We start from the raw sequence: 25,453 nt of genomic DNA on the forward strand, positions 1-25,453 counted from the left end.
AGGGATCGAACCTGTGCCCCCTGCATTGGAAGCTCCGGAGTCCTAACCACTGGACCACCAGGGAATTCCCTGAAGCCATTTTTTTCTTTTAGTGACATTAATCTTCCTATTTAATGTACAGATTCAGTGATATCGCAACCATAATCTCAGAAGATTTACTTAGTCTTAAATAGACACGCTAACTCTAAGATTTATAAGGAAATGCAGAGGGCTAAGTATAGCCAAGATACTTTTGAATTGGAAAAAAAACAAGGTAGCAGGACTTGACCTACTAGATATTAAGATTTGTTTTTGTTTTGTTTTTTTTAAGATTTGTTTTGTAATTAGGACATTGGGGTGTTAGCAGAGGGCTAGACAAAGAGATGATGGAACAGAATATTTCTTGGAATGGAAATAGACCAACACATATGTGGACACTTGATTTTTGATAGGAGCATTATGGAGCAGTGGTGAAAGGGCTTTTTAAAAAAATGATGCCAGGACAGTTGGGCTTCTATAAAGGCAAAAACAAAATTGACTCCCTATCTCACAACATGCACAAAAAAATCAATTCTATGTGGATTATAGACCAAAAAGTGAAAAGTACAATTAAAAGTTTTATAGATAAGCGTGACTTTAGCCTTAGGTAAGGATTATCAAGCAAGATGCAAAAACAAAACATAAAGGAAAAATGATAGTACGTTATATTCATCTAAAGATAACATAAAGAGTATGAAAAAAGCAAGTATAAAGTGGGAGAATGTATTTGCAACACATGTAACTAACAGAGGACTTATATTTAGAATAACTACCAGAGATTTAATTATTAGATTATATATGTAATTGTATGTAACATAATTTATATATGATAATATATATCATATAAATGGATAATTATATATATATTATTATGATCAGTAAGAAAAATACAACCCAATAGAAAAAAACCCTTAAACAGGCATTTTACAAGAGAAGAAATTCAAATTATTAATAAATATATAAAATGTTAAATCAGGAAAATGTAAATTAAAACCATTATGAGATTTAACTATCCTCCTAAAAGTTGCAGAAAATTTTAGTCTGACAATACCAAGTGAGGGTGAGGTTGTAGAGGATTGGAGGATGATCTGATGCAAGTGTAGATTGGCACAATCACTTTGGAAAAGTTTGGTTATTACCTAGTGATGTAGAACATATGATGCATATACTATTACCTAGGAGTTCCTTTCTTAGATATATATTTAGACAAACTTGTGCACATGTGCCATGGTACATATTTATAAGAATGTTTATGGCAGCATTGTTTGTAATGGTTCAAACCCAGAACCAGCCCACATGTCCACCAGCAGTAGAATGGATGAATAAATTCATGCAGTGGAATATTCTACTGCAATGAAAATAAATGAACCACAGCCACATGTAGCATCATGAATGACTACTAAAAAGAGTGTTGAGTTAAATAAATCACGCAAAGAATACATACACTATATATCCATTTATATGAAGTTCAAAAATGAAACTATATTGTCTAGAACATGCATTCTTGGCAGGGTTCATACTGTTTCTTTTGGTAGCAAAAATTGGTCTTGAAGGTGAAAAAACATTTGATACTATAATGGTTTGTGGCCCTCCAAAGCATAACCCTGCCTGCAAAATCTTCACTTAGTGTTTGGTTTCTTTTTGAGTTTTCTCAAATATCACATGAGCACCATTTACACTGACAGTGAGTTTGTGGAAGATATGCAGAGCGTCTGCAAGGTCAGGGGTACAAAATTGTGGTGGATAGATGATTGGAGGACTTTCAAATGACTGATCTGGAAGTCATCACTAGAGGCGGTCTGTGTGTGTCAGTTGGTTGCCATTGGCTGCCTTGTGGATAGTATGTTTGATCCTCTCTCTGCTTTTGTGTGTGACTTTGATTTTTAGAATTAAATAAAAATATTCTGTTTTATTATTTAGTTCAACAAAAGTTATTCAACCCATCATTAGTTATACTAAGTACTGAAAAGAAAAAAATGTCAGTAATATTTTAATGAGTATCTAGTAGCTAATTAAGTTAAAAGTTTCTTCTCAGAGCAAGCAAAAGTTCAAAGTTTATTAAATATTGTAGGAAATTAATTTTTTCAGTGTGTTTTGTTGGAAAAATGAATTTTAATTTTTTAAAAACGTGATTGCATTGCTGTTATTATGTAAATGGTTAATTTGCATATGTAATTTGATGCATCACAATTTATATAAGGAATATATTACATTAAACACCAAATACAGTTATAAAATTAAGTGAAATACTAATAGCCTTTAAAATTTTAACTTGGGATTTCCCTGGTGGCACAGTGGTTAAGAATCTGCCTGCCAATGCAGGGGACACGGGTTCAATCACTGGTCTGAGAGGATCCCACATTCTGCGGAGCAACTAAGCCTGTGCGCCACAAGTACTGAGCCTGTGCTCTAGAGCCAGCGAGCCACAACTCCTGAGCCTGCATGCCACAACTACTGAAGCCCGTGTGCCTAGAGCCCGTGCTCCGCAACAAGAGAAGCCACTGCAATGAGAAGCCTGCACATCGCAATGAAGAGTAGCCCCCACTCGCCGCAACTAGAGAAAGCCCATGTGCAGCACCGAAGACCCAATGCGGCCAAAAATAAATAAATAAATTAAAAAAAAATTTTAACTTAAAAAGTTAAAAAAAGTAGGCCTCAGATACTTTTTATTTATAAAATCACAGATACACACAAAATATGTAAACAGATTGTATATGTGTGTAAAAATGTCATAGGGGAGTGATTAGAAGAAAATTTCTGAAAAGGCTACTTAGGGTTGATAATGGAAAAAAAAAAACATCAAGAAACACCAGCCTAGAAATACATATATATGTGGTAAAACTATCAAGAAAAGCAGAGAAGTGATTCCCGTAACATTCATAATATTAACTCTGAGGATAAGGTGGGTGCTGGGTTCTTCTAGAGTTCTGACAGTGGTCTATTTCTTGATCTGAGTGGTGACCACTCAGGTGTTTACCTTATAGTCTCTATGCCCATGTTTTATATATAATACTTTTCTGTATGGGTATTATATTTCGTAATAGAAAAAAGGTAGTTTGTAGACTTTAAAATCTAGCAATGCTGTGTATTGTTTAGGTTTTATGTGCACGACTATGAACTAAATCTCCATCTTAGTAAAGCTTCTTAATTAAAAAAGTAGATGTTGACTGATGAAAAGCTTTTACCAAACAGTTTTTTTTTTTTTTTTTTTCCAGATGGGCCCAATTCTTCATCCATCCACTAATGATCAGAGATGCAATTGACCGGGAAGTTGAAGCTGTTGATAGTGGTAAGTGCTTTATGTCTTGCTGCTTTTTCCTTCATTGATCCAGTCGTTTAGCACATTTATCATTCTTTATCACTCTTTATATTATAAAGGGCTAAGTTAAAATAGATATGTCATGGTTATTCCTGAAGCCATTAAATGTCTAATTCAGTATATATTTGAAATAAATCAAAGAATGGTAGATTTTTGATTTTTCAGCCTTTGTTTTTTGAGGGTTTTACCACAGTGACTGACCTTTTGCAGGATAAGAGCCTAATTCTTAAAGCTAATACTGGGTATTAAAACTTTAAAAGTTCACATACTCTTTTTGTATGAAGAGGTATTTTCTCTGAGGCTTTATTTTAAGCACCATCCTGATATTTAAATAGCTTATTTTTTGTTGCTTCTGTGTGTCAGTGCTTTGTGGGTTGAGTTTCTGTAGTTCCGAAAACAATCGTGCTATGTTTATAGATGAAGAAACTAAACTCCTGAACAGGAAATGCGTTTAATTTTACTTTTTGACAGTTTTTCTTATCTTTGTGATTTAAATATTGAAGACCGTTAGGAAGGCTGTGTGTCTCTATAGGGTGCGGGTTCATTAGAGAACTGTGCTGCAAATATCCCTTAATTACAGAGTACCAGTAAATAGCACCACTGCAGATTAATCCTGCTCCCTTATTTTAGCATTAGAAACATGTAACAGTGGACTTGGGGGGATTTCTAGTTCACATAGGTTAGGCTTGGCTTGCATAGCTGAAGGGGCCAGGTCTCTGTACTAGTTCTTCCCTTTGTAGCATTTTCCCTCTTGGCTTGATTGTCTAGTTCTAATAATCACTTAATGCATTCACTAGGCTGAATAAACTGCAGATGGCTGGAAAGAACTGTCTTGAAGTCAGCAAACTGTGTTTTACTTATAGAAATGTCACTAACTCTGGCCCTCAATTTATTTGTAAAAGAGGGTGGAATGGAGTTAGATTCCTCCTAGTTCTAGTAGCTCCTTATAATCAAGGATTTATTTTCTTCATTTTTGTTACTTGCCTACCCACAGTGTCTGTTTTTTCATAGGCCCAGATAAGTATTTGTTGAATACATGAAAAACCAAAATAACTAAGGAAAACTCCAAAAGCCTTCCCTACTTTTTGGGACCTAGGAACTATATTCTGTGTCTTTAATTCTTTCAAGTGTGTTTTTCTTTATACAGTTTCTAGAGTGAGTTGAAATTGGCATTTAAAAGGTTAGACATCTAGGGAATTCCATGGCAGTCCAGTGGTAGGACTCAGCGCTTTACTGCCAGGGCCCACATTCAACCCGTGGTCGTCAAACTAAGATCTCGCAAGCTGTGCGGTGCGGCCAAAAAAAAAGATTAAACGTCTAATTTAATTTTACAAGTTTAGTTCAGAATATATTTTATTATATTTTGAATATTATGCAGAAATATATGTATATACATACATATGTGATATATGATATGTACACACACACTCACATACAATAAGTCGTTTTGGTTTAAGATGAACTTAAGATAAAGGCTCTGTTTTTTTGTTTGTTTTTGATGATAGGAGACCTAGATTTCAATTTGTGATCTGATATAAATAGCTAGGTATATATCATTAGTTACTTAACCTTCTAAGTATGAAGGATTTACTTGAGATGAGGGAGATGGGAGAGGTCTTAAATTTTAACTGGTGTAATAACTAGTATTCATTAGCCAGTTTTGTTTTTTAGCATACTGTTTATGATATATTATTCTTCTCTTATTTGCATTTATAAGACATCAGAAAATTATAAGTAAGACAAGAGCTAAGTTTAGATTCTATGAACATACAACAAGATCATTTGGACACTCAATATTTATACATTGATAGATATTGATATTTATTGTGAACACAGCGTAAATTTATCTTGGCTAAAACCACAAAATGTTTAACAGTTTTACATGTTAACGTGTATAGTATGCAGACCATTAAGAGTTAACAGCTCTAGGCCAGGTCTAAGTCAGTATTATATTCACACATCTTAGCTTTTCTTTTTTCCAAAATCAATATCTGCAAATAATGAGATCTATTTTTGAAAGCTCAATAATCAGATGTTATTTTCTTCTATTCAGATGTGATAGTCTTTATTCTATCATTCTCATCTCATTCACATGTTTTTAGTTGCCTGCATGCTTGGATGGCCCATTCAATGTGAGAGAAGTTGAAAGGAAGTTCAGCTATCCTGGTAGATTCATCTTTTCATTTTCTTTTTCCTTTATTCCTCTCCACCTGCTTATGGAAGAGATTCTTTCCTGAGTTTTTAATTTATTATCTTGTTTTACCTTCATTACTTTATCACCGTGCCCTGCATCGACAATCTGTTTTTGGTCTAATCTTTCAGTGGAGTGGTTATACACACAAATTTATAAGCATTTATTTGCACAATGCAGATAGGTCTGTTCAGTGTTTTATAATTTTCTTGAATACATTTAATTACAGAAGCTCATAAATGTCCACAGGGTAGGTTTTAAAATGGAATTAACTTATTGCTAAAAGAAGATTGTAGAGAAAAAAAGATTATTCTTAATGATTAGCTCTTTATTTTAATGATTGTTCATACTTTTACATAAGCATGTTTAATTGCCTGCATATTGTACCTTAGTGATTGAGACTGAGGATATGGCCAAAGCCTTTTTTTATATAATCAAGTGGTTGAGTGTGTTCTCTAAGTGTTCAGTATTTATACTCTATTTTTATCAGTTGTAGGAGGTACTAAATCACTTTTTGTAGGTACGTTTATATGTCTACTCAATTAGTTTTCTGTTGCTGCTGTAACAAATTACCAGAAACTCAGGCTTAAAATAAGAACAGGTTTATTTTCTTAAACTTTTGGAGGTCAGAAGTCTAAAATATTTCCTCAGGGCTGCATTCCTTTTGGAGCCTCCAAGGGAGAATCTGCTTCCTTGCCTTTTCCACATTCTAGATACCACCTACTTTCCTAGACTATGGCTCCTTTCACTATCTGAAGAGCCATGGGTGTAGAATCTTCTTTGCTGTCTGACTTCTGCTTCTGTCTTTATATCTTCTGTCTTTGATCCTCTTACCTCTCTCTTTTAAGGACCCTATGATTACACTGGGACCCAGATAATCAGGATAATCTCCCCTTCTCAAGATCCTTAATTTAATCACACTGCAAAGTTCCTTTTACCACATAAGGTAACACATTCACAGGTCTTGGAGATTAAGATGTGGCCATCTTTGGGAGCCATTATTCAGCCTGTCACCTTAATAATGGAATTGTTTCTTCTGTGTTATAGCCATATCTTCATAATTTTTACAGAGATATAAAAAATTTACTCTGTTGAAGCTATGTATATATTTTTTACTACATATGTTTCCCAGGTATGGAAATTATAAATGTATATATTTTTTACTGTCTCATCTTTGATTTAGACTTCATGGCTTATAACTGAAGTATTTTACTGAATATACTTTTGCTTCTTTCCATCTCTTCTGTCACCACTTTAGTTTCCACTCTCTTTACCAAGCATAACAGTGATGGCCTCTAATCAGTTTCCCTGATGAATTTACCAGAATCATTTCCCAGAATGAATTTACTGAAGTCCAGATCTGATAATGTTACTCTCCTTATTAAACATTTGTAATGCCTTACCATTACTCCTATGATAAAAAAAATAGCTAACATTTATTGAGCACTTATTATGTGCATTGTTATGATTATTACCTCCATTATCCTTATTTGACATACAATGAAACTGATGCTTAGAAGTGCTCTTTCAAAAATTGTTTCTTATTTCTTCAGCCTGATATCTTGCCTCTGCTTTGATTCTGAACCTTCTACCTCCAGCAGCTAGTTTTAGTAGTACCTGCTGCATGATGTTCAGTAAATATTTGTTGAAGGAATATATCTTATTTAATTCTTATAAGAATCCTGTGAGCTAGGTACTTGTAACTCCATTCTATAGATGAGAAATAGAATCAGGGAAGTTAGATAACTTTCTCAAGGTTGTATAGCTTAGTAAATGGCAGAACTTGGATTCTAGGCAAGATACTTCTGACTTCAAAGTGATTGTTTTTAACCATTAATATTTTATTACCAACATAGTTGGCTTTGGAGGAGATTTAAACAATATATATGACAAAGTTCCCGGACAATAAGGAGTTTGATTTAACATTTTCTTGGCACTTTCATCAGTAAGATCTTGGACATAGCATCTGTTGACTGAAAAAAAATGCACAACCTAAAAGTTGAGAGTTATGTTTTATTTGGCGGATTTTCTGAGGACTTCAAGTCTGGGACACAGCATCTCAGATAACGCTGAGAAAACTGTTCCAAAGAGGCAAGGGGGGGAGCTAGGATATATAGGTTTTTTTGCAACAAAAGACCAGGTAGTCGGAACATCAGAAGATTACTGTTAATAAAAGAAACCGAGATATCTCAAGTTAAGGAATTTAGCGCTTTTCTATGTACGGGAAGATGCAAGAGTCTGGGCTCACTGAAATCATTCCTTTGATAGGCACCGCAGCTATCTGGGTCCAGTATCCTATGTTTTCTCATCCTGAGCTTCCTGAGGGCGCACCATCCCTGTGGCTGTAATGTGATGGCTTGATGGCTGCAACATCTTTTGTTTACTGATATGGCAGGCAATACTTTAATTCTCACAATAATAACCTTTAGATTATTAACTGCCTGTTTCATTTGAAAATAAGGGAAAATCTCTAGAAAGGTGAATTGACTACCCAAAGTTAGAGAATGTGTTAAGTCATAGAACTTGTCCTAGATCATTGATTTCCCTGCTTCAGTCTTACTACACTTTATTCATAAAATTAATTTTTGTTACTTCCTTACTTTCAGTTCTTTAAGCTTGAATTTCCAGATAATAAAGCAAGATACTGAATTTCATTTTATTAAAAGTGTTTCCTTAAAACTGACAGAATATCAACTTGCAAGACCCTCTGATGCAAACAGAAAGGAAATGTTATTTGGAAGCCTTGCTAGACCTGGACATCCTATGGGGAAATTTTTTTGGGGTAAGGTACTAAATACTTCATCTTATTTCATGTTTTCTAGTTAAGGAAGATTGAGATTATGAAAAGTTTATAAAGAATGGAAAGTTATAAAGGTAAGGTAGCTAGGTACCTTTTACCTTTTAGGGTAGGTAGGAAGCTTTTCAAATAGAAAGTAGTTCAGCATGCCTATATTTGGTTCTCTAACATTGGATATATGAGGAATAGCACCTAACATTTTGTGAATGTTTTCTGGGTGCCAGATACTTTGCTAACACTACATGAATTATCCCATTCAATCATCATAACAATGTTACGAGCTTGGTACCATTATAATCTCCATTAAAGATAAAGAAACAGGCTCAGAGAAGTTAATTTTCTTAAATATGATAGTGGTGGATGTGGGATTTGAACCTCTGTTTATCTGGTTATAAAGTGTGTGCTCTTCCCCAACCTGACATTTCCAATTATCAACAGAGATTCAGCAATAATTTCTCTAGTAGTTTTTGAGCTATGACCTAATTTTGTTTAATTGTTAAGCAGTTTAAATGGTATCTGGTTTTTCATAATGGCTTTTTCTTAGTGTTAGAATCCAGTTATTATAGCCTTGTATTAATCCTCTTGACCACAGAGTAGAATCTGGAATGAGTTGATCTAAATGGTACTTCATTCAAAGGATGATTTGCTTGTTTGCTTGTTTGTACAGTTATATACACTTTGTATGTCATCCTTGCTTTATGTGGTTTATTTTTAAGAATTATACAGAATATTACTAAAATAATTAAGAGATAAAACCTAATAGTAGACTAATTATTAAGAAAGGAAGCTTAAGGCAATTACTGTTGTTAAGGTATTGCCAACTAGAGATTAATTCCTTATGTGTTAAAATATACTTTGAAATTGTTTCTTGTGAATTTTTGTCTTATTATTATTATTATACACTGTTTCAATATTTTGCATCACTTGGGTTATTTCATTAGTTAAGTATAGTAGCAAAGGATGCATTGTCAGTGTGGAGACTTTTAATAAACTTAGTTATTTCTATAATCTTTTCCATCTTTTTATAGGAAATGCTGAGACTCTCAAACATGAACCAAAAAGAAATAATATTGATACACATGCTAGATTGAGAGAATTCTGGATGCATTACTATTCTGCTCATTACATGACTTTAGTGGTTCAATCCAAAGGTAATATTGTCGACTATGGCCCTTAGAATTATTTGGAAGTAGTGCTTTCTTAGGATTTGTCTGTCGTGTCAATGTTGCAGTGCACTGTTAATTTACAATACTTTAGTGCTTGATCCTAATATGAACTAAAGAAAATCAGAATTTGAAGAGGCAAAGCTCAGGGAAGCACAAAATCATCTGATTCTCAGGCAAATGTTTTTTCTTTTATAGACATAGGTCTTAACTCCAGGCTAGTCTATGAGTGTATTAATGTACTGATTGATCACGAATTGTTTTTTCTTTTTTAATAAACTTATTTATTTATTTATTTTTGGCTGTGTTGGGTCTTCGTTGCTGCGTGCAGGCTTTCTCTGGTTGCGGCGAGCGGGGGCGATTCTTCGTTGCAGTTTGCGGGCTTCTAATTGCGATGGCTTCTCTTTGTTGCGGAGCATGGGCTCTAGGCGCACGGGCTTCAGTAGTTATGGCACGCGGGCTCAGTAGTTGTGGCACATAGGCTTAGTTGCTCCGCAGCATGTGGGATCTTCCCAGACCAGGGCTCAAACCTGTGTCCCCTGCATTGGCAGGCAGATTCTTAACCACTGCGCCACCAGGGAAGTCCCATGAATTGGTCTTTTAAGCCACATTTGGCTGCTGCCTCTGTTATCTCTGGTTTTGCATTTAATCTGTATTAATCATAAACTCTTAAAGGTCACAGTGTTTGTCTTTTCATCCTTACATAGGGTTCAGTAAAATGGCATGATTAATTGAAGTCTGTCATGGTGACGCTAGCAGAAGTATCTTAAATGTAATAATACTGGTCAATACCTCTACTATTTTCCTTCTTTTATCATTACTGAAAATAATGTGTGTCAACTTTTCTCATTAAAGAAATCATAGTACCTTTCTTCTGTTTTCTTTATATTTTAATTTCCTTAGGCTGTTTTTCAAAGTCAGTCATTTGCTGAACTGTTCATTTTGATATATCAATACCTTATAGTTTGTATATTTCTTTTTGAAAAACTAATCCTCTCACCCTAATGTGATTCTCCTTTTTATAAAATTTTGCTCTCTCATTGTCAAAATTAAGATCAGAGCTGACTTGGCACTTAATTATAAAATATTTTTGTGTTTAGGATCAAAATTAGTCCACTGAAGTTAACTTGAACATAAAGTTACAGATATGGTATGGCATTCAAACTACAAATGTGCTTCTAGATTCCTTTTACAGCATTTATTAAAATAGGCAATTCTATATTTGGTATGTAATATTAATTTGCGATTTTTAATTAATTTTTGTTTTCAAATCTGTCATGAACATGCATTTTTCTTCAACTAGGTATTGATTCTTTTTCAGTCTCTTCTTCGGTGATAACAAATATGAGCATATTAACGCTTGTTGCAGATTTCTAAAATAAGCCCCACGTGTTTGATAAGAAAACCTTGTCCAATCTAGAGTCAATTGATTTCGGAGCTTCAGCATTTATTATATCATTTAAGAGTTAAATATCAGTATAAATAGTATAGAGTAAATTCAGAACTTGATTAGTCTGATTTGCATCTTGTATTTATATACTGGGGCATCTCTTTTGAGAATTAGTGAAAGTCATGTAGCTGGTGAAACTAACAAATACTATCCAGTGATGGTAACGAGTCACTGGGATAAAGCTAAAAGGTTTCCTTTTTCATTTAGATCTCCTATTTTACTAGAAATTTCAGAAGAATTTCGTATGAAATATAAGAAAAGAATCAAAAGAAGATAGAAATCATATCAGCCTAAGAAGACATATATTAAAACCACAGCAAGTGTAAATTAATGTAAAGTAAATGGAGTATAATAGTACTGATGAGCTGCTGAGAAGGGTAGTGTAGGTTAGTTAAGAGAAACCTTCCTAGAGGAAGTAAGTTTTGGAATGGGGTAGGAGGATGATTGATGTATTTTTATCTCTTGGTCCTTCATCTAGCCTAATGATAAGCAAAAACTTTTTTTTTCTACTTGTGTGTTTTTTCTAACTTCACCAAGGAGAAAGAATAAAGGAGTCTTAACAAAATTATATGTGTCTCAAGGTTTTCTTAAATATTATTTTTCCTATTACTGATTAAGGAGTGGCAAGTGATGCCCAAATTAAAGTATTCCTTTGTTTTATAGCTAAAGATCTGTGAGAAATATAATTGCATTTCTACCTTTAATAACAACACTGCCTTTCCCTGTCTCCTTCCTGCTCTCTCCACGAAGAAACACTGGATACTTTAGAAAAGTGGGTGACTGAAATCTTCTCTCAGATACCAAACAAGTAAGACATGTATTTTCATAAATCATACACCTATAGAGTTAAAGAGGCCATATCTTCTGGTATGAATCCCAGAGGTTTTTGCTTTTAGTTTATTTTTTTTAAAACAGGTGATTATATTAAGAACTAAAGTAGTTTAGCAAGATCGCACAGCCTTTGAGTGGGAAAACTAAGATAACCAAAGTTTCCATAGTTTCTGTAGTTCAGAACTCTTAAGCTTGTAAACTTATAGTAAGCAGTAACTCTGAAGAATTTGTGCCTCCTTTTACGTTTATTCAGAGCTTTTCTGTTACTGTGTACAGTGCTTGAAATTATGATATGAAAGCAAATATTGTATTGAGAGGTAGCGTATACATATACGTATCCCCTGCCTCAGAACAAATTAAGTTCTGAAGGTTTGTTTTTTAAGTCAGTTGTTTGGAACTTGGAATGCTTTTTCCTGATAAACGAAATAATCTTGTAGTTGATGATTGACTTTACATATTGCGTGAAAAGCCTATTGCATATATTGTAGTTGAATCAAATTGCCTTTTATTAGAAATTGGATGTAGCGTTCTAGTTCAGAAAGCTACTATTTTTTTGTCCACCTCAAATTCATCAAAATAATACAAATATTTAAAAGATACTTTATTGTTACATTTTTTGTTACAAAGAATACAGAAAATTTAATTCTCAAGCAAAGTGTCTCTTCCCACTCTTAGCAGTTTGCATTTTAGTAAACTAAATGAAATCAGATTATTTTTTCTTGCATCAGGTGAGTAAGCTAGACTCTTTCCAGTTCTTCATTCCAAGACAATTTGTTTTAAATTTATGAAAGAAAAATTAGCTTTAAAAATGTTGGAATAATTTGTAATAACAACAGACTGGTTATTATTATCTTGGCTTTATGTAAACTGTTGATAATTAGCAATACTTTTAAGTATGCTAATTAAGATAATGAAAGCCATGCCAAAGTTATGGGGTTGTTTAATTTGTTTTTGTTTGTTTGTTTTGATAAGAAATGAGTATTAGCTATGGAAATGTCAAATGGCAGATTGAAATGTATTTCACTGTGAAACTTTACTAATAAAATCAGAGGTATATTGAATAGAGGGATTCATTAGGTCTTGTCAATCAATTCCTAATAAGAATTTTAAATTTAAAAAAATGCTTTTACATATTATTCACTAAGAACTTTGGTTCCTTAATCAGACAGGTTAAAAAGTGTTCTAGGTAATTAATACTGATTCATACTGACCATATTTTAGAAGAAATATTAGTTACAATATATTCAACCAGGTGGGAAGCCTCTAGAAGGAAGAGTCCACGTTTTTCAAATACCACAGTGCCTACTATTGTACTTTATACATAAGAATCTCTCCATGTATATTTCTTGGATTAAAAAAATATCTCTAGTGTAAGTTTTCTTTCTGAAATGGCTTTGTATTAAGAGGAGAACTGAAGTTGAATGGGGCTGATAGAGACAGTAAATATTGGGAGGGGAGGTCCCTTCAATTCATTGTATTCTGTCTCCTGTGAGTTTTAAAAGTATTTGAGTTATTGGGGCTGAGGTTAAGAATAGTTTGTGTAGTTCAGGATTTTGTGGCTTTGTTGCCATCTATTCGCTTATGCCTAGAATGCTTTTCAGCCAGGAGTATGTAGAATAGACTATAAAAACCTATCAGTTTAGGCATCCCTAAAGATACTGCTTATAAAGGCTTTTGCCAATTAAATTTTAATGTATTTGTTTTATTTTCAGTGGGTTACCCAAACCAAACTTTGGCCATTTAACGGATCCATTTGACACACCAGCATTTAACAAACTTTATAGAGGTTCGTGAACCAAAGGTTTAAAACTGTTTGAAATAACTTTAGCACATTCTCTAAAACTTAACTGAGGCTGCCAATTTTCTTTGAAAATGAGAATACAACAGAAAGTACAGCTGGATTGGAAAGGGAGTAGACAGTGGAAATCCAACTAGTGACAGATAGCAGGCCACTAACTAGTAGCAGTTTCATTGGTTTGGCACCTTAATGCTACTTGAGTCCGTTTCATGCTTTCTCCCTATTTTATTCTTGTTCCCTTTTGTTCTTGGTTTTTTGTTTCTTTCCTATTTTGTTTTTATCTATATTCTGCTCTTTTTTGCCTTTAAAAGAGAAAAATAGAGGATGGGAAAACACTTTGGAAATAATTTCCTTTTATCTTCATTATAAAACCAATTTTTGTTAAATGAAGACAAATGAAGACAAATTTAGTGTAAAAAAAAAATGGGTGGGGGGAGTCACCCTTAAATCTTACCATCCAGAGAAGTGGTTTTGGCACATTTCCTTTTGAGTTTCTGTAGGTATATTTTCTTAACGTAGTTGAGATTATAAAGTATATACACCCTATCTCTTGCTTATTTCATTTAATATTATATTTGTAATAACTGCCCAATGAGCCATCACATGGTTATGCTATAACTTACTTAACAGTTTGCCCATAGTGAATATTGCAGAAACATTCCTAATTCACCATTTCTCTTTCTTTGCTCTTTTTATCATGGCAGATTATTTTCTTTCTCCTAATTGCCTAGTTATTCCCTTCTTCTCCTTCACCCCATTGCCAATCTCTTTCCTCTTCCCTTTCTCTGACCAATGACTTTTGTCGCACTCTTTATCTGCTGCTGGCTCCATTTTATCTAAGCTGACTCTTCCCAGAGACAACTTATTTTTGGTTGTATTCTTCCTAGCTGTTGATTTTCTCTTCAAAGAATCATAGAAGAATGGGAAGCACTGGGAAGAATCTTAGAGTTACTTCAGCCTACCCCACTCATCATACCATAACAGATTCAGAATGAGTTAAATGCAAGTGATTTTCTCAAGGTCGTATAAACACAGATAGCAAGATAGTAGTAGGGCTGGATTTCAGCCATGGGTCTCCTGACTCCTAGTCCTGTACCCGTTCTTGCAAGAAGGGATCCATCTTTAGGGGCTTGCCTATTTTCATAGTTCTTTTATCCATGCCTTCTCTATCTGTGAAACCAAATTGAAAAGAAATTTATAAAAATTGCATTATTCAAATTTGAAAATTGGCAACTTGAAATAATAATTGCATTATATTTAACTTTCCCTTGCTTATTGGAGGATGAAATATATTGAATTTTTAAAAATTTCATGTAACATAGTATATATAAGTTATAGAGAAACCCTTATATCTGTTCTTCTGAAAAATATTTTTGTTCAGTTGTTCCAATCAGAAAAATTCATGCTCTGACCATCACATGGGCACTTCCCCCTCAACAGCAACATTACAGGTAAGAGTTCAAAGGCAAATTTACTCCACTAGATACTGAGTGAGAATCATATTTTAAAAGCATACTAAATGGTTTAAATTTGGGCATTCCGGATTTATAAACACAGGTAACATGGTAAACTAGGACCTCACTACTGGATTGTTCAAGCCTTTGCTATATATTTTAATGTCTTCTTGGGTATAAAAGCTAGAGTTTTCTTATAATTAGTTGCCTTTCCTGAGTCTTTGAAGTTAAGTATCTTAGTGTGAATGCTAACTTTTGTACTTATTTTCTTTAGCACTTTGAGTACAAATATATGTTAGCTTATGATTTATTTGTCAGTGGTGGCCATTTAGTTTGATCTTGTCAAAAGTAAAGTTAAATAATTTTGAGCCTGGAATACAACTACAGCATAAATCTCAAGGACCTACTTGAGTTGGGAATGAGTTAGGTCAGATTTTTAGAAATTAGGAGAACACTTCAATTTATTTATATAATTATTTTACATGAGCAATATACATGGGCTAAGAAGTTCCTTAAAGATAAGGATCAGTCAATGGCTACAAATGCTTTTCTCATTAGAAATAAATGCTAATGAACTGATAAAAATTTACCTTAAGTTTCTAAAACTTACCAACAAAACAAACCCAAGAAGAGACACACACAAGCAGAAGGAAAGAAAAGTAATGTGTATTGCTTTAAGCTCAGTAAAAAATGCTTTTAACAATCAAGTCCCATGAAGTTAACAGGAACAGTGTGCCTCCAGTGAGAAAGCAGAGAATGTGTGTATTGTCTACTTGCTTTTTTTTAGTGCAAGGATAATATAGGAAAAAGTAATGTCTATTGGTTGTATAGTTATGTTAGAGTATCCCAAAAAGTGTTAAAATGATTACATGCATATTTAAAAGTTTATTGCATTTGTTTTAAATTTTGATTATAAAAGTAATATGCTTGTAAAATGTTGAGGACAAAAGAGTATTAAGCAAAAAGTAAAGCTCTGCTTCTCCTCTGTCCTGAAAGATATGCCCAACATTAATAGTTTCATATATATCCTTCAGACATTAAAATAATGAATATAAAACATATCTTTTTTAATGGAAATGGAATTATACTATGTATACCATTTTTCCCATTTTTTGCATTTCTTGTTAATTAACAAAGCCTTGTTTATCTTCTGCCTGATTACTAAGATAATTCATTGTACAAATCTTGAAAACTACTGAAAAGTAGAAAAAAGTCATCCATGATTCTGTTTTCCAAAGACTCTTACCATTTCTGTATGTTTTGATCCAGTTATTATTATTTTTTTAATGAACTGTATATTTGTTTTAACCTGATGTTTATCCCAAATGTGAACTCCCACTAAATTAGCTTTTGGGGGAACGATTTTTTTTTTTTTTACTAAGAAGCAAGTGTTTCTCCCTCCAGAGTTACCAAATACCGTACAATTAGATTTGGTCACATGCAAATGTTATGTACTCAACTGGGTTCATTCTTTAACTGATTTGCTCCTCTATATCAGTTTTAGGATAGATGTAATCTAAAATATGTCATTCATATTTTATGGTTTTTTTCAAATTCATGTTTTAAACAGTGACTTTTAAGAGTTTACTGAGTATAATTCTGTAAACTAAGTTTAAAATTTAAGAATGTTTAGATTTCCTAGCTTGATTTTTCTGTATATTTTTGGTAGGAATATATTCCCAAAATTATAGTAGAAGCCAGTGGGAAAAGATGATGTGAATAACACATAAACAACTACTCAGACTATTAATGTATATTGTTATATAATAAGATATCATTTTTTACCTCTTATTGCATTTTAATGCATCTATTGTAATTTCCTGTAATTTACCTGTAATGCATTTATTGCATTTTCATGAAAAGCCTATGAGTAAGTAGTTAGGCAAGTAGAGAGAAAGAGAAAATAGAGTGAGATTAAGTCTTTTGCTCAAGATCATGCACTTACTTAAAGGAATAACTAAAACTACAAGCTAGATTTTCTGACCCATAAAGCAACACATTTCAGTTTACCACAGAGCCTGATGCAATGCCGAAAGCTTTTAAGGATACAGGATGATTCATATCTGCATCAGATTCTAAAATGATAAAGAATCTATATTATTTCTATTTTGGGTGAAAAAATAATGAAAGATTTTACCATGAAAAGAAGTAAGATTGGTATCCAAAAGAAAAAGTAGTATCCAAAAGAACTCTTAAATTTTGGAATATTTGTACTCATTCAGTGATTTCAGATGAAGAAGTTAAATTTCACCATGTTTTCTGTTTTTATCTCGCTGCTGTCAAATTAATTATAGTTTCATATTTAGTAGAATTTATGTGAAAATAAGTTTGTAATCACATTCTCAAATATCAATCTCAGAAGTAAGATTTTCTAAAGTAAAATTATTTATACCTTAATTTTTAAAAATTTCTGACCTTAACTTTTTTTTTAAAGGGTGAAGCCGCTTCATTATATCTCTTGGCTGGTTGGACATGAAGGCAAAGGCAGCATTCTTTCTTACCTTAGAAAAAAGCAAGTATTTAATTAATAAGTATTTTCAGTGTAGCAATATCTGAAAAATAATGGACAACAAGTGTTACAACCCATTCTTTTCTTTTTTTACTTTGTCTGCCAGGAAGCGTAGATTCAAATCTAATACTTAATTAAAGTCTCTTCATAACCTAGATTATTTTAATGGCCATATCATATTTGTATATTTCCTTGGAAGCCACCTTTTAGCCCATGTTGGAAGTATTATAGTTGTACACAAAATTTTTAAATTCATAGAGTCTAGAATTACATGAAAGTTTAGTTCTAATCAAGAATTTGGATTTGAATAATAATGAAGTCAATTATTTTAATGCTGTGGATCTCCAGGCTTTCCCAACCCAGAAGGTGGACTTTAATGAAAACTTCATTGGACAGATAAATCATATAAATATGGGGGACTGTGAACAGTATATGCAGCCATGTTAGCAGTATGTTAACCATGTTTCCTAAAGCATTTAAGCACTTGTTTAAGTTGCCTAGCCAAATTATAGACATACAGCTTTAGAATCAGGACCAAAACACATTAAAGTAATTCCTTGCTTGATTTTTCTATACATTATTCAAGAATGGAAGGTAGATGAGAAATTTAAATAAGACTTTAAAACATTGATGTGTACTAGATTATTAAAAGAAAGCTGAGAGGGCAGGCTTATTAGAAAAATAATGAATGACGTTAAGTACATATATGCCTTACACAATAAATGTAATGTGATTTGAGATTTGCATAACCTTTATACCTTACTGAACTTTATTAGAATTTCAAGTTTTTCATTCTGGCCTCCTCTCTCCTTATTTTAGACTTTCAGGATTATTCTAGTCAGGAAAAGATACAGTCTTATTGCTTCTTTCCTAGATAACCTGTGGAGGTTAGCTGACAGTCTCAAAGAGCCCACTTAACATTCTAAGTAGGGAGGTATCTGAAGTGTTTTTTAAGGCTTCTCTTGGGAGATGGTTCAAAAAGGGATGTGAGAAATGCCTCCCAGGGAATTTCCTGGCAGTCCAGTGGTTGGGACTCTGCGCTTTCACTGCTGAGGACCTGGGTTGAATCCCTTGTCAGGGAACTAAGATCCTGCAAACCTACCGGTGCGGCAAAAAAAAAAGAGAGAAATGCCTCCCAGCAAGCGTACTTTTAATATATTGTGAAGTATGAAGAACATACTTCACAATATATTAAAAGTATGCTTCGACAAAAAATTACTATGTTCTCTTCGACAAAAAATTACTACGGCTTCATGAAACTGATAATGTTTTCCTATGTTGTAATATTAGTGTTTCCATTAAAGAAGTAAATACGGCTGTTATTTCCTTCTGATCATTCCTGTATGCAGTACAATTCCTTGGGAGGCTTTGTACTTCTAAAAAATTTGTACTTTTAAACTTGCTGTTGGAAAGCATGTTTGCTTCAAAGCCTGGGCTTCCCAAATTTTACATAGAAAGCCTACCTATTTTGTTAATTTGAAGTATTTGTAGACTATCAATCCCAAGATATTGACTGGATTAATTTTTTCTCCTAACTATAGGTGCTGGGCTCTTGCACTATTTGGTGGAAATGGTGAGACAGGATTTGAGCAAAATTCTACTTATTCAGTGTTCAGCATTTCTATTACATTGACTGATGAAGGTTATGAACATTTCTATGAGGTAAATAATAAAAATGGAGGGTTTTAAAAATTATATAGATATCACTTTATGCAAAAGTATAATTAGATGTTTCATTTTTAGGTTGCTCATACTGTCTTCCAGTATTTAAAAATGCTGCAGAAGCTAGGCCCAGAAAAAAGGTAATATATACTTATAAGAGTCAATCCTAATATGTTTTAGCCTTCAGGCTACCAACAGACATGCGTTAGTCCTGCCTTGGTGGTTTTCCAGGCATTTCTTGCTTAATATCCTTTACTTGTTCCATATCCTTATTCTGCTACATGTGAATGTATGTTAAAGATTTAGGTTTACGTGGGCAGTCTGTTTATTTTTATACTTCTCTTTTCTTGCTGATGATTCTAACGAGAAATTTAAATATGTCTTCTAATTATAATTTTCTTCTTTCACAGAATTTTTGAAGAGATTCAGAAAATTGAGGATAATGAATTTCATTACCAGGAACAGGTACTGGAAGTCAAATTCTTTTTGAATGTTATCTGTGACCAAGTTGAAACTGGTGTGGACATTGTTCCTCTTTTTGGAAGTGTCACTGAGTTTTAATTCTGCCACTCTCTGTCATGTGAGTCTCAAGATGGCCTTGAGGTTTCTGAAAATTCACTCTTGTGTTTTTGAGTATTTATATTGAGTAACAGTGAGAGAATTAGGCAGATTGACACAGATCATGTTGTGTGACAGTCATTCATCTATGTAGTCATTTCATATGTCTATCCCTTTAATCCCTTTGATAAACATTCATGGAGAGCTTGATATTTTGGGAATTCAAATAGAAATAGTGTGCTTTGTACTTTCAGGGTAAGGAAAGCGTTTGCCTTGACTGGAATAGGACAGGGAAACCTTCATGGATGTAGTAAATTTGAATTGAGTTCAGTATTAAAAAATGGATAAGGTTTAGATATTCTAAGCAATGGGAAGCACATAAGTAAGGAACTCTGGGGTATTATGAAAAAGTGAATGATCCTACATGTCTGTGGCATAGGGTATATGAAAGCAAAGTTGAAAGGTAAGGAGTTTAGAGCAGGGTTTTTAAAAAACCCTTTTTGTGCCTTGGATCCCTTTGGAAATCTGTTGAATCCTATCGACCCCTCCCCAGAATATTATTTCACCTCTTCATCTTTTTAAACTCTCAGAAAAATCGCCCTAGTAGTACAATGATCACTGGTATATCCCTCACCTAGATTTACCAGTTCTTAATATTTTGCCATATTTTCTTTCTCTCTCACGCCTCTTCTTGTGTGTGTGTGTGTGTATTTTTTTGAGATTTAATTACAGATATCATAATACTTCACCTCTCAATGTTTTTTAACATGTATCTGCTACAAACAAATATATTCTCTCGCATAACCTCACTAAAATTGTTGTGCTCAGGAAATTTAACATTGAAACAATACTGTTAAATATTTATTATGCAGCCCATAGAATAGTGGGTTTTTTGTTTTGTTTTTTGTTTTTGTTTTTATTGAAGTATAGTTGATTTACAATATTGTGTTAGTTTCAGGTATACAGCAAAGTGATTCAGTGATACATATGTATATATTTTCAGATTATTTTCCAATATAGGTTATTACAAGATATTGAATATAGTTCCCTGTGCTATACAGTAAATCCTTGCTGCTAATCTGTTTTATGTATAGTAATTTGTATCTGTTAATCCCATACTCTTAATTTATCCCTTCCCCCATCCCTTTCTCTTTGGTAACTATAAGTTTGTTTTCTGTGTCTGTGAGGCTGTTTCTGTTTTGTATATAAATTTCATTTGTATTATTTTTTAGATTCAACGTGTAAATGATATCATAATATTTGTCTTTCTCTATCTGACTTGCTTAGTATGATACTCTCTAGGTCCATCCATGTTGCTGCAAATCACAATATTTTATTCTTTTTTATGGCTGAGTAATACTCCACTGTGTGTGTGTGTGTGTGTGTGTGTGTGTGTGTGTGTCTCACATTTTCTTAAACCACTCATCTCTTAATGGGCACTTGGGTTGCTTCCATGTCTTGGCTATTGTAAATAGTGCTACTATGAACATTGGGGTGCATGTATCTTTTTAAATCAGAGTTTTCATCTTTTCAGATATATGCCAAGGAGTGGGATTGCTGGATCATATGGTAGCTCTATATTTAGTTTTTTTAAGGAACCTCCATACTGTTTCTGTAATGGTTGCACCAATGTACATTCCGAGCAACAGAGTAGGAGGGTTCCCTTTCATAGAATAGTGTTTTTAAATGCATAAGATAAAATACAGTAGGTTACAAAGGAATACTGAAATAAAGACTCAAAATAGTAAAAATTAGTAATATGGGTCTCTGTATCGATATATTAAATAACAAAGTCTAATGGTAGATCTAATAATTATTACAATTTTAAGTAGCAATGAGTGTGCTTTTTTTTTCTTATTAGTCATCCATTTTATACACATTAGTGTATACCTGTCAATCCCAATCTCCCGATTCATCACACCACCACCTCCCACTCCTGCCGCTTTCCCCCCTTGGTGTCTATACATTTGTTCTCTACTTCTGTGTCTCAATTTCTGCTCTGCAAACCAGTTCATCTGTACCATTTTCTAGGTTCCACATATATGCGTTAATATACGATATTTATTTTTCTCTTTCTGACTGACTTCACTCTGTATGACAGTCTCTAGATGCATCCACGTCTCTACAAATGACCCAGTTTCGTTCCTTTTTATGGCTGAGTAATATTCCACTGTATATATGTACCACATCTTCTTTATCCATTTGTCTGTTGATGGGCATTTAGGTTGCTTCCATGACCTGGCTATTGTAATAGAGCTGCAATGAACATTGTGGTACATGACTCTTTTTGAATTATGGTTTTCTCTGGGTATATGCCCAGTAGTGGGATTGCTGGGTCATATGGTAATTCTATTTTTAGTTTTTTAAGGAACCTCCATACTGTTCTCCATAGTGGCTGTATCAATTTACATTCCCAACAACAGAGCAAGAGGGTTCCCTTTTCTCCACACCCTCTCCAGCATTTGTTGTTTGTAGATTTTCTGATGATACCCATTCTAACCAGTGTGAGGTGATACCTCATTGTAGTTTTGATTTGCATTTCTCTAACAATTAGTGATGTTGAGCATCTTTTCATGTGCCTCTTGGCCATCTGTATGTCTTCTTTGGAGAAATGTCTATTTAGGTCTTCTGCCCATTTTTGGATTGGGTTGTTTGTCGTTTTTCCCTTGCTGTTTTCAATAATTTTTCTTTGTCTTTAATTTTTGCCAATTTGATTATTATGTCTCTTGGCGTGTTTCTCCTTGGGTTTATCCTGTATGGGACTCTCTGCACTTCCTGGACTTGGGTGGCTATTTCCTTTCCCATGTTAGGGAAATTTTCGACTATAATCTCTTCAAATATTTTCTCGGGTCCTTTCTCTCTCTCTCCTCCTTCTGGGACTCCTATAATGCAAATGTTGTTGCGTTTAATGTTGTCCCAGAGGTCTCTTAGGCTGTCTTCATTTCTTTTCATTCTTTTTTCTTTATTCTGTTCCGCAGCAGTGAATTCCGCCATTTTGTCTTCCAGGTCACTTATCCGTTCTTCTGCCTCAGTTATTCTGCTATTGATTCCTTCTAGTGTATTTTTCATTTCATTTATTGTATTGTTCATCTCTGTTTGTTTGTTCTTTAGTTCTTCTAGATCTTTGTTAAACATTTCTTGCACCTTCTCGATCTTTGCCTCCATGCTTTTTCCGAGGTCCTGGATCATCTTCACTATCATTATTCTGAATTCTCTTTCTGGAAGATAGCCTATCTCCGTTTCATTTAGTTGTTTTTCTGGGGTTTTATCTTGTTCCTTCATCTGGTACATAGCCCTCTGCCTTTTCATTTTGTCTATCTTTCTGTGAATGTGGTTTTTGTTCCACAGGCTGCAGGATTGTAGTTCTTCTTGCTTCTGCTGTCTGCCCTCTGGTGGATGAGGCTATCTAAGAGGCTTGATGGGAGGAACTGGTGGTGGGTAGAGCTGACTGTTGCTCTGGTGGGCAGAGCTCAGTAAAACTTTAATCTGCTTGTCTGCTGGTGGGTCGGCCTGGGTTCCCTCGCTTTTGGTTGTTTGGCCTGAGGTGACCCAACACTGGAGCCTAGCCGGGCTCTTTGGTGGAGCTAATGGCGGACTCTGGGAGGGCTCACGCCAAGGAGTACTTCCCAGAACTTCTGCTGCCAGTGTCCTTGTCCTCATGGTGAGGCACAGCCACCCCCCGCCTCTGCAGGAGACCCTCCAACACTAGCAGGTAGGTCTGGTTCAGTCTCCTATGGGGTCACTGCTCCTTCCCCTGGGTCCCAGTGCACACACTACTTTGTGTGTGCCCTCCAAGAGTGGAGTTTCTGTTTCCCCCAGTCCTGTCAAAGTCCTGCAATCAAATCCTGCTAGTCTTCAATGTCTGATTCTCTAGGAATTCCTCCTCCCGTTGCCGGACCCCCAGGTTTGGAAGCCTGATGTGGGGCTCAGAACCTTCACTCCAGTGGGTGGACTTCTGTGGTATAAGTATTCTCCAGTTTGTGAGTCACCCACCCAGCAGTTATGGGATTTGATTTTATTGTGATTGTGCCCCTCCTACCGTCTCATTGCGGCTTTTCCTTTGTCTTTGGATGTGGGGTATCTTTTTTGGTAAGTTCCAGTGTCTTCCTGTCGATGACTGTTCAGCAGTTAGCTGTGATTCCGGTGTTCTCGAAAGAGGGAGTGAGGGCATGTCCTTCTACTCCGCCATCTTCTGAGTGTACTATTTTGAGATATCTGCAACAGCTATATTGTGATTTCTATTGGTTATAGTCATAGATGCTGATAATACTGCTGTGGTTTGTTGCCTGTATATTCATAAATTAATAAAAATGCTAAGTTAGAGTTTAGTGAAAATAAATATGTAATTTCTTCCCAATCAAACTCATGCTTCCCGCCCTCCCTGAATTTGTCCACTGATATCTTGTGGGAGGTATCTGTAGGCCCTTGATTAAGAGCCCCCAGTTTAGCACCAGTTCATAGAGCATCTTGAAATCTGCCTTTTTGGATCATCACCAGAGACAAATATCTACTATAATTTGAGAAGACTTAAGTACATGAGGACAAGGTCACAAAAACTATAAGCTTCCAGTTGCTATTGATTCCTGTACAGTCTGCTCTATATGCTTGAAGTCATTTGAAATTGAAATAGAAATCTTATTCTATGAAAACAGAGAGCTACTGTGATTTATATTGGCCCTTTGAGGGTCCTATAGACACTTCTCTCTATAAATTGATGGATACGCATAGAACCCACAAGTCCTGCCATCAACTTTAGCAGTACTGATTTTTTTCAGTGTTCTTATCAACTGTTGTGGCAACATGTGGGCCAGAACTGTGGCAGGGAAAGAGTAGGAGTAAGAATTGTGGACTACAACCATAACTAATACCCTTATTCCTTTTTGGGGGATTGGCTTTTTAGCATTAGCTGAGTTATTTCTTTGTGCCCTTCTAGTTTCTTCTTAGCAAGACATTTCAAGATACCTTTTTAATAGCTCGCCATTTTGTAGCTCATTTTTTTTTTTTACCTTTAGCACAGTATTCATGAATGTTTGTCTTGATTTTAAAACATGAGCCCAAAACATTTTAGACTAAAACCTAATCAGTACAAAGAACAAATCAGAAAGGTTCATATCTTTGTTTGAACTGCTGAATTTTAACTCAAGTAGCTCAGCTTATTTCAGCTTTTATATATTTCTGTTTTATTAACAAAGTTGACATATCTCGTCTTCAGACATTTTTCTTATCTTCATCAGTAAAGGCAAATAGGAATGCTCTTTCAGACTATTCAAGCCAGTCTTTTTTAATTAAGAAATGTAAAAATAATTTTTATTTCACATGGGAACTTGGACTCAATATATCTTGTAAATCAGCTACTTGAACTAGAGAAAAACTGTTTAAGTGTCTTTCTATACGCAGAGAAACAGGAATAATGTAACAATAATGGAAGGCAGTGAGAGTTGTAGTAAGCAAAAAAATTAGAAGATAGATAATAACAAGTGTTGGAGATGTAGAGAAATTGGAACTCTCAATACATTGCGGGTGCGAGTGTAAAATGGTACAGCTGCTTTGGAATACAGTTTGACAGTTCCTTAAAAAGTTAAGCATAGAGATACCATATAAGCCAACAGTTCCACCTCTAGGTATACACCCAAGAGAATTGAAAACCTGTGTCCACACAAATACTTGTACACTCGTGTTCACAGCAGCATTATTCATTATAGC

At 34.3% G+C, this 25,453-nt stretch overlaps 1 protein-coding gene across 3 annotated transcripts in view; it reads left to right on the top strand.

The window, feature by feature from the left end:
* NRDC (nardilysin convertase) overlaps positions 1 to 25,453 on the top strand; it is a 95,143-nt gene that overhangs the window by 46,456 nt on the left and 23,234 nt on the right. For all 3 annotated transcript variants that reach the window (XM_082370256.1, XM_082370257.1, XM_082370258.1), the window contains 10 exons: positions 3,234 to 3,307; positions 8,215 to 8,310; positions 9,354 to 9,476; positions 11,689 to 11,746; positions 13,482 to 13,555; positions 14,949 to 15,018; positions 17,456 to 17,533; positions 19,072 to 19,192; positions 19,274 to 19,332; positions 19,603 to 19,657. In XM_082370256.1, the coding sequence (XP_082226382.1) occupies positions 3,234 to 3,307; positions 8,215 to 8,310; positions 9,354 to 9,476; positions 11,689 to 11,746; positions 13,482 to 13,555; positions 14,949 to 15,018; positions 17,456 to 17,533; positions 19,072 to 19,192; positions 19,274 to 19,332; positions 19,603 to 19,657 (808 nt within the window). The remainder of the gene's footprint in view (positions 1 to 3,233; positions 3,308 to 8,214; positions 8,311 to 9,353; positions 9,477 to 11,688; positions 11,747 to 13,481; positions 13,556 to 14,948; positions 15,019 to 17,455; positions 17,534 to 19,071; positions 19,193 to 19,273; positions 19,333 to 19,602; positions 19,658 to 25,453) is intronic.

The sequence above is a fragment of the Balaenoptera borealis genome (assembly GCF_965194805.1).
Source record: "Balaenoptera borealis genome assembly, chromosome: 1".
Classification (NCBI taxonomy): domain Eukaryota; kingdom Metazoa; phylum Chordata; class Mammalia; order Artiodactyla; family Balaenopteridae; genus Balaenoptera; species Balaenoptera borealis.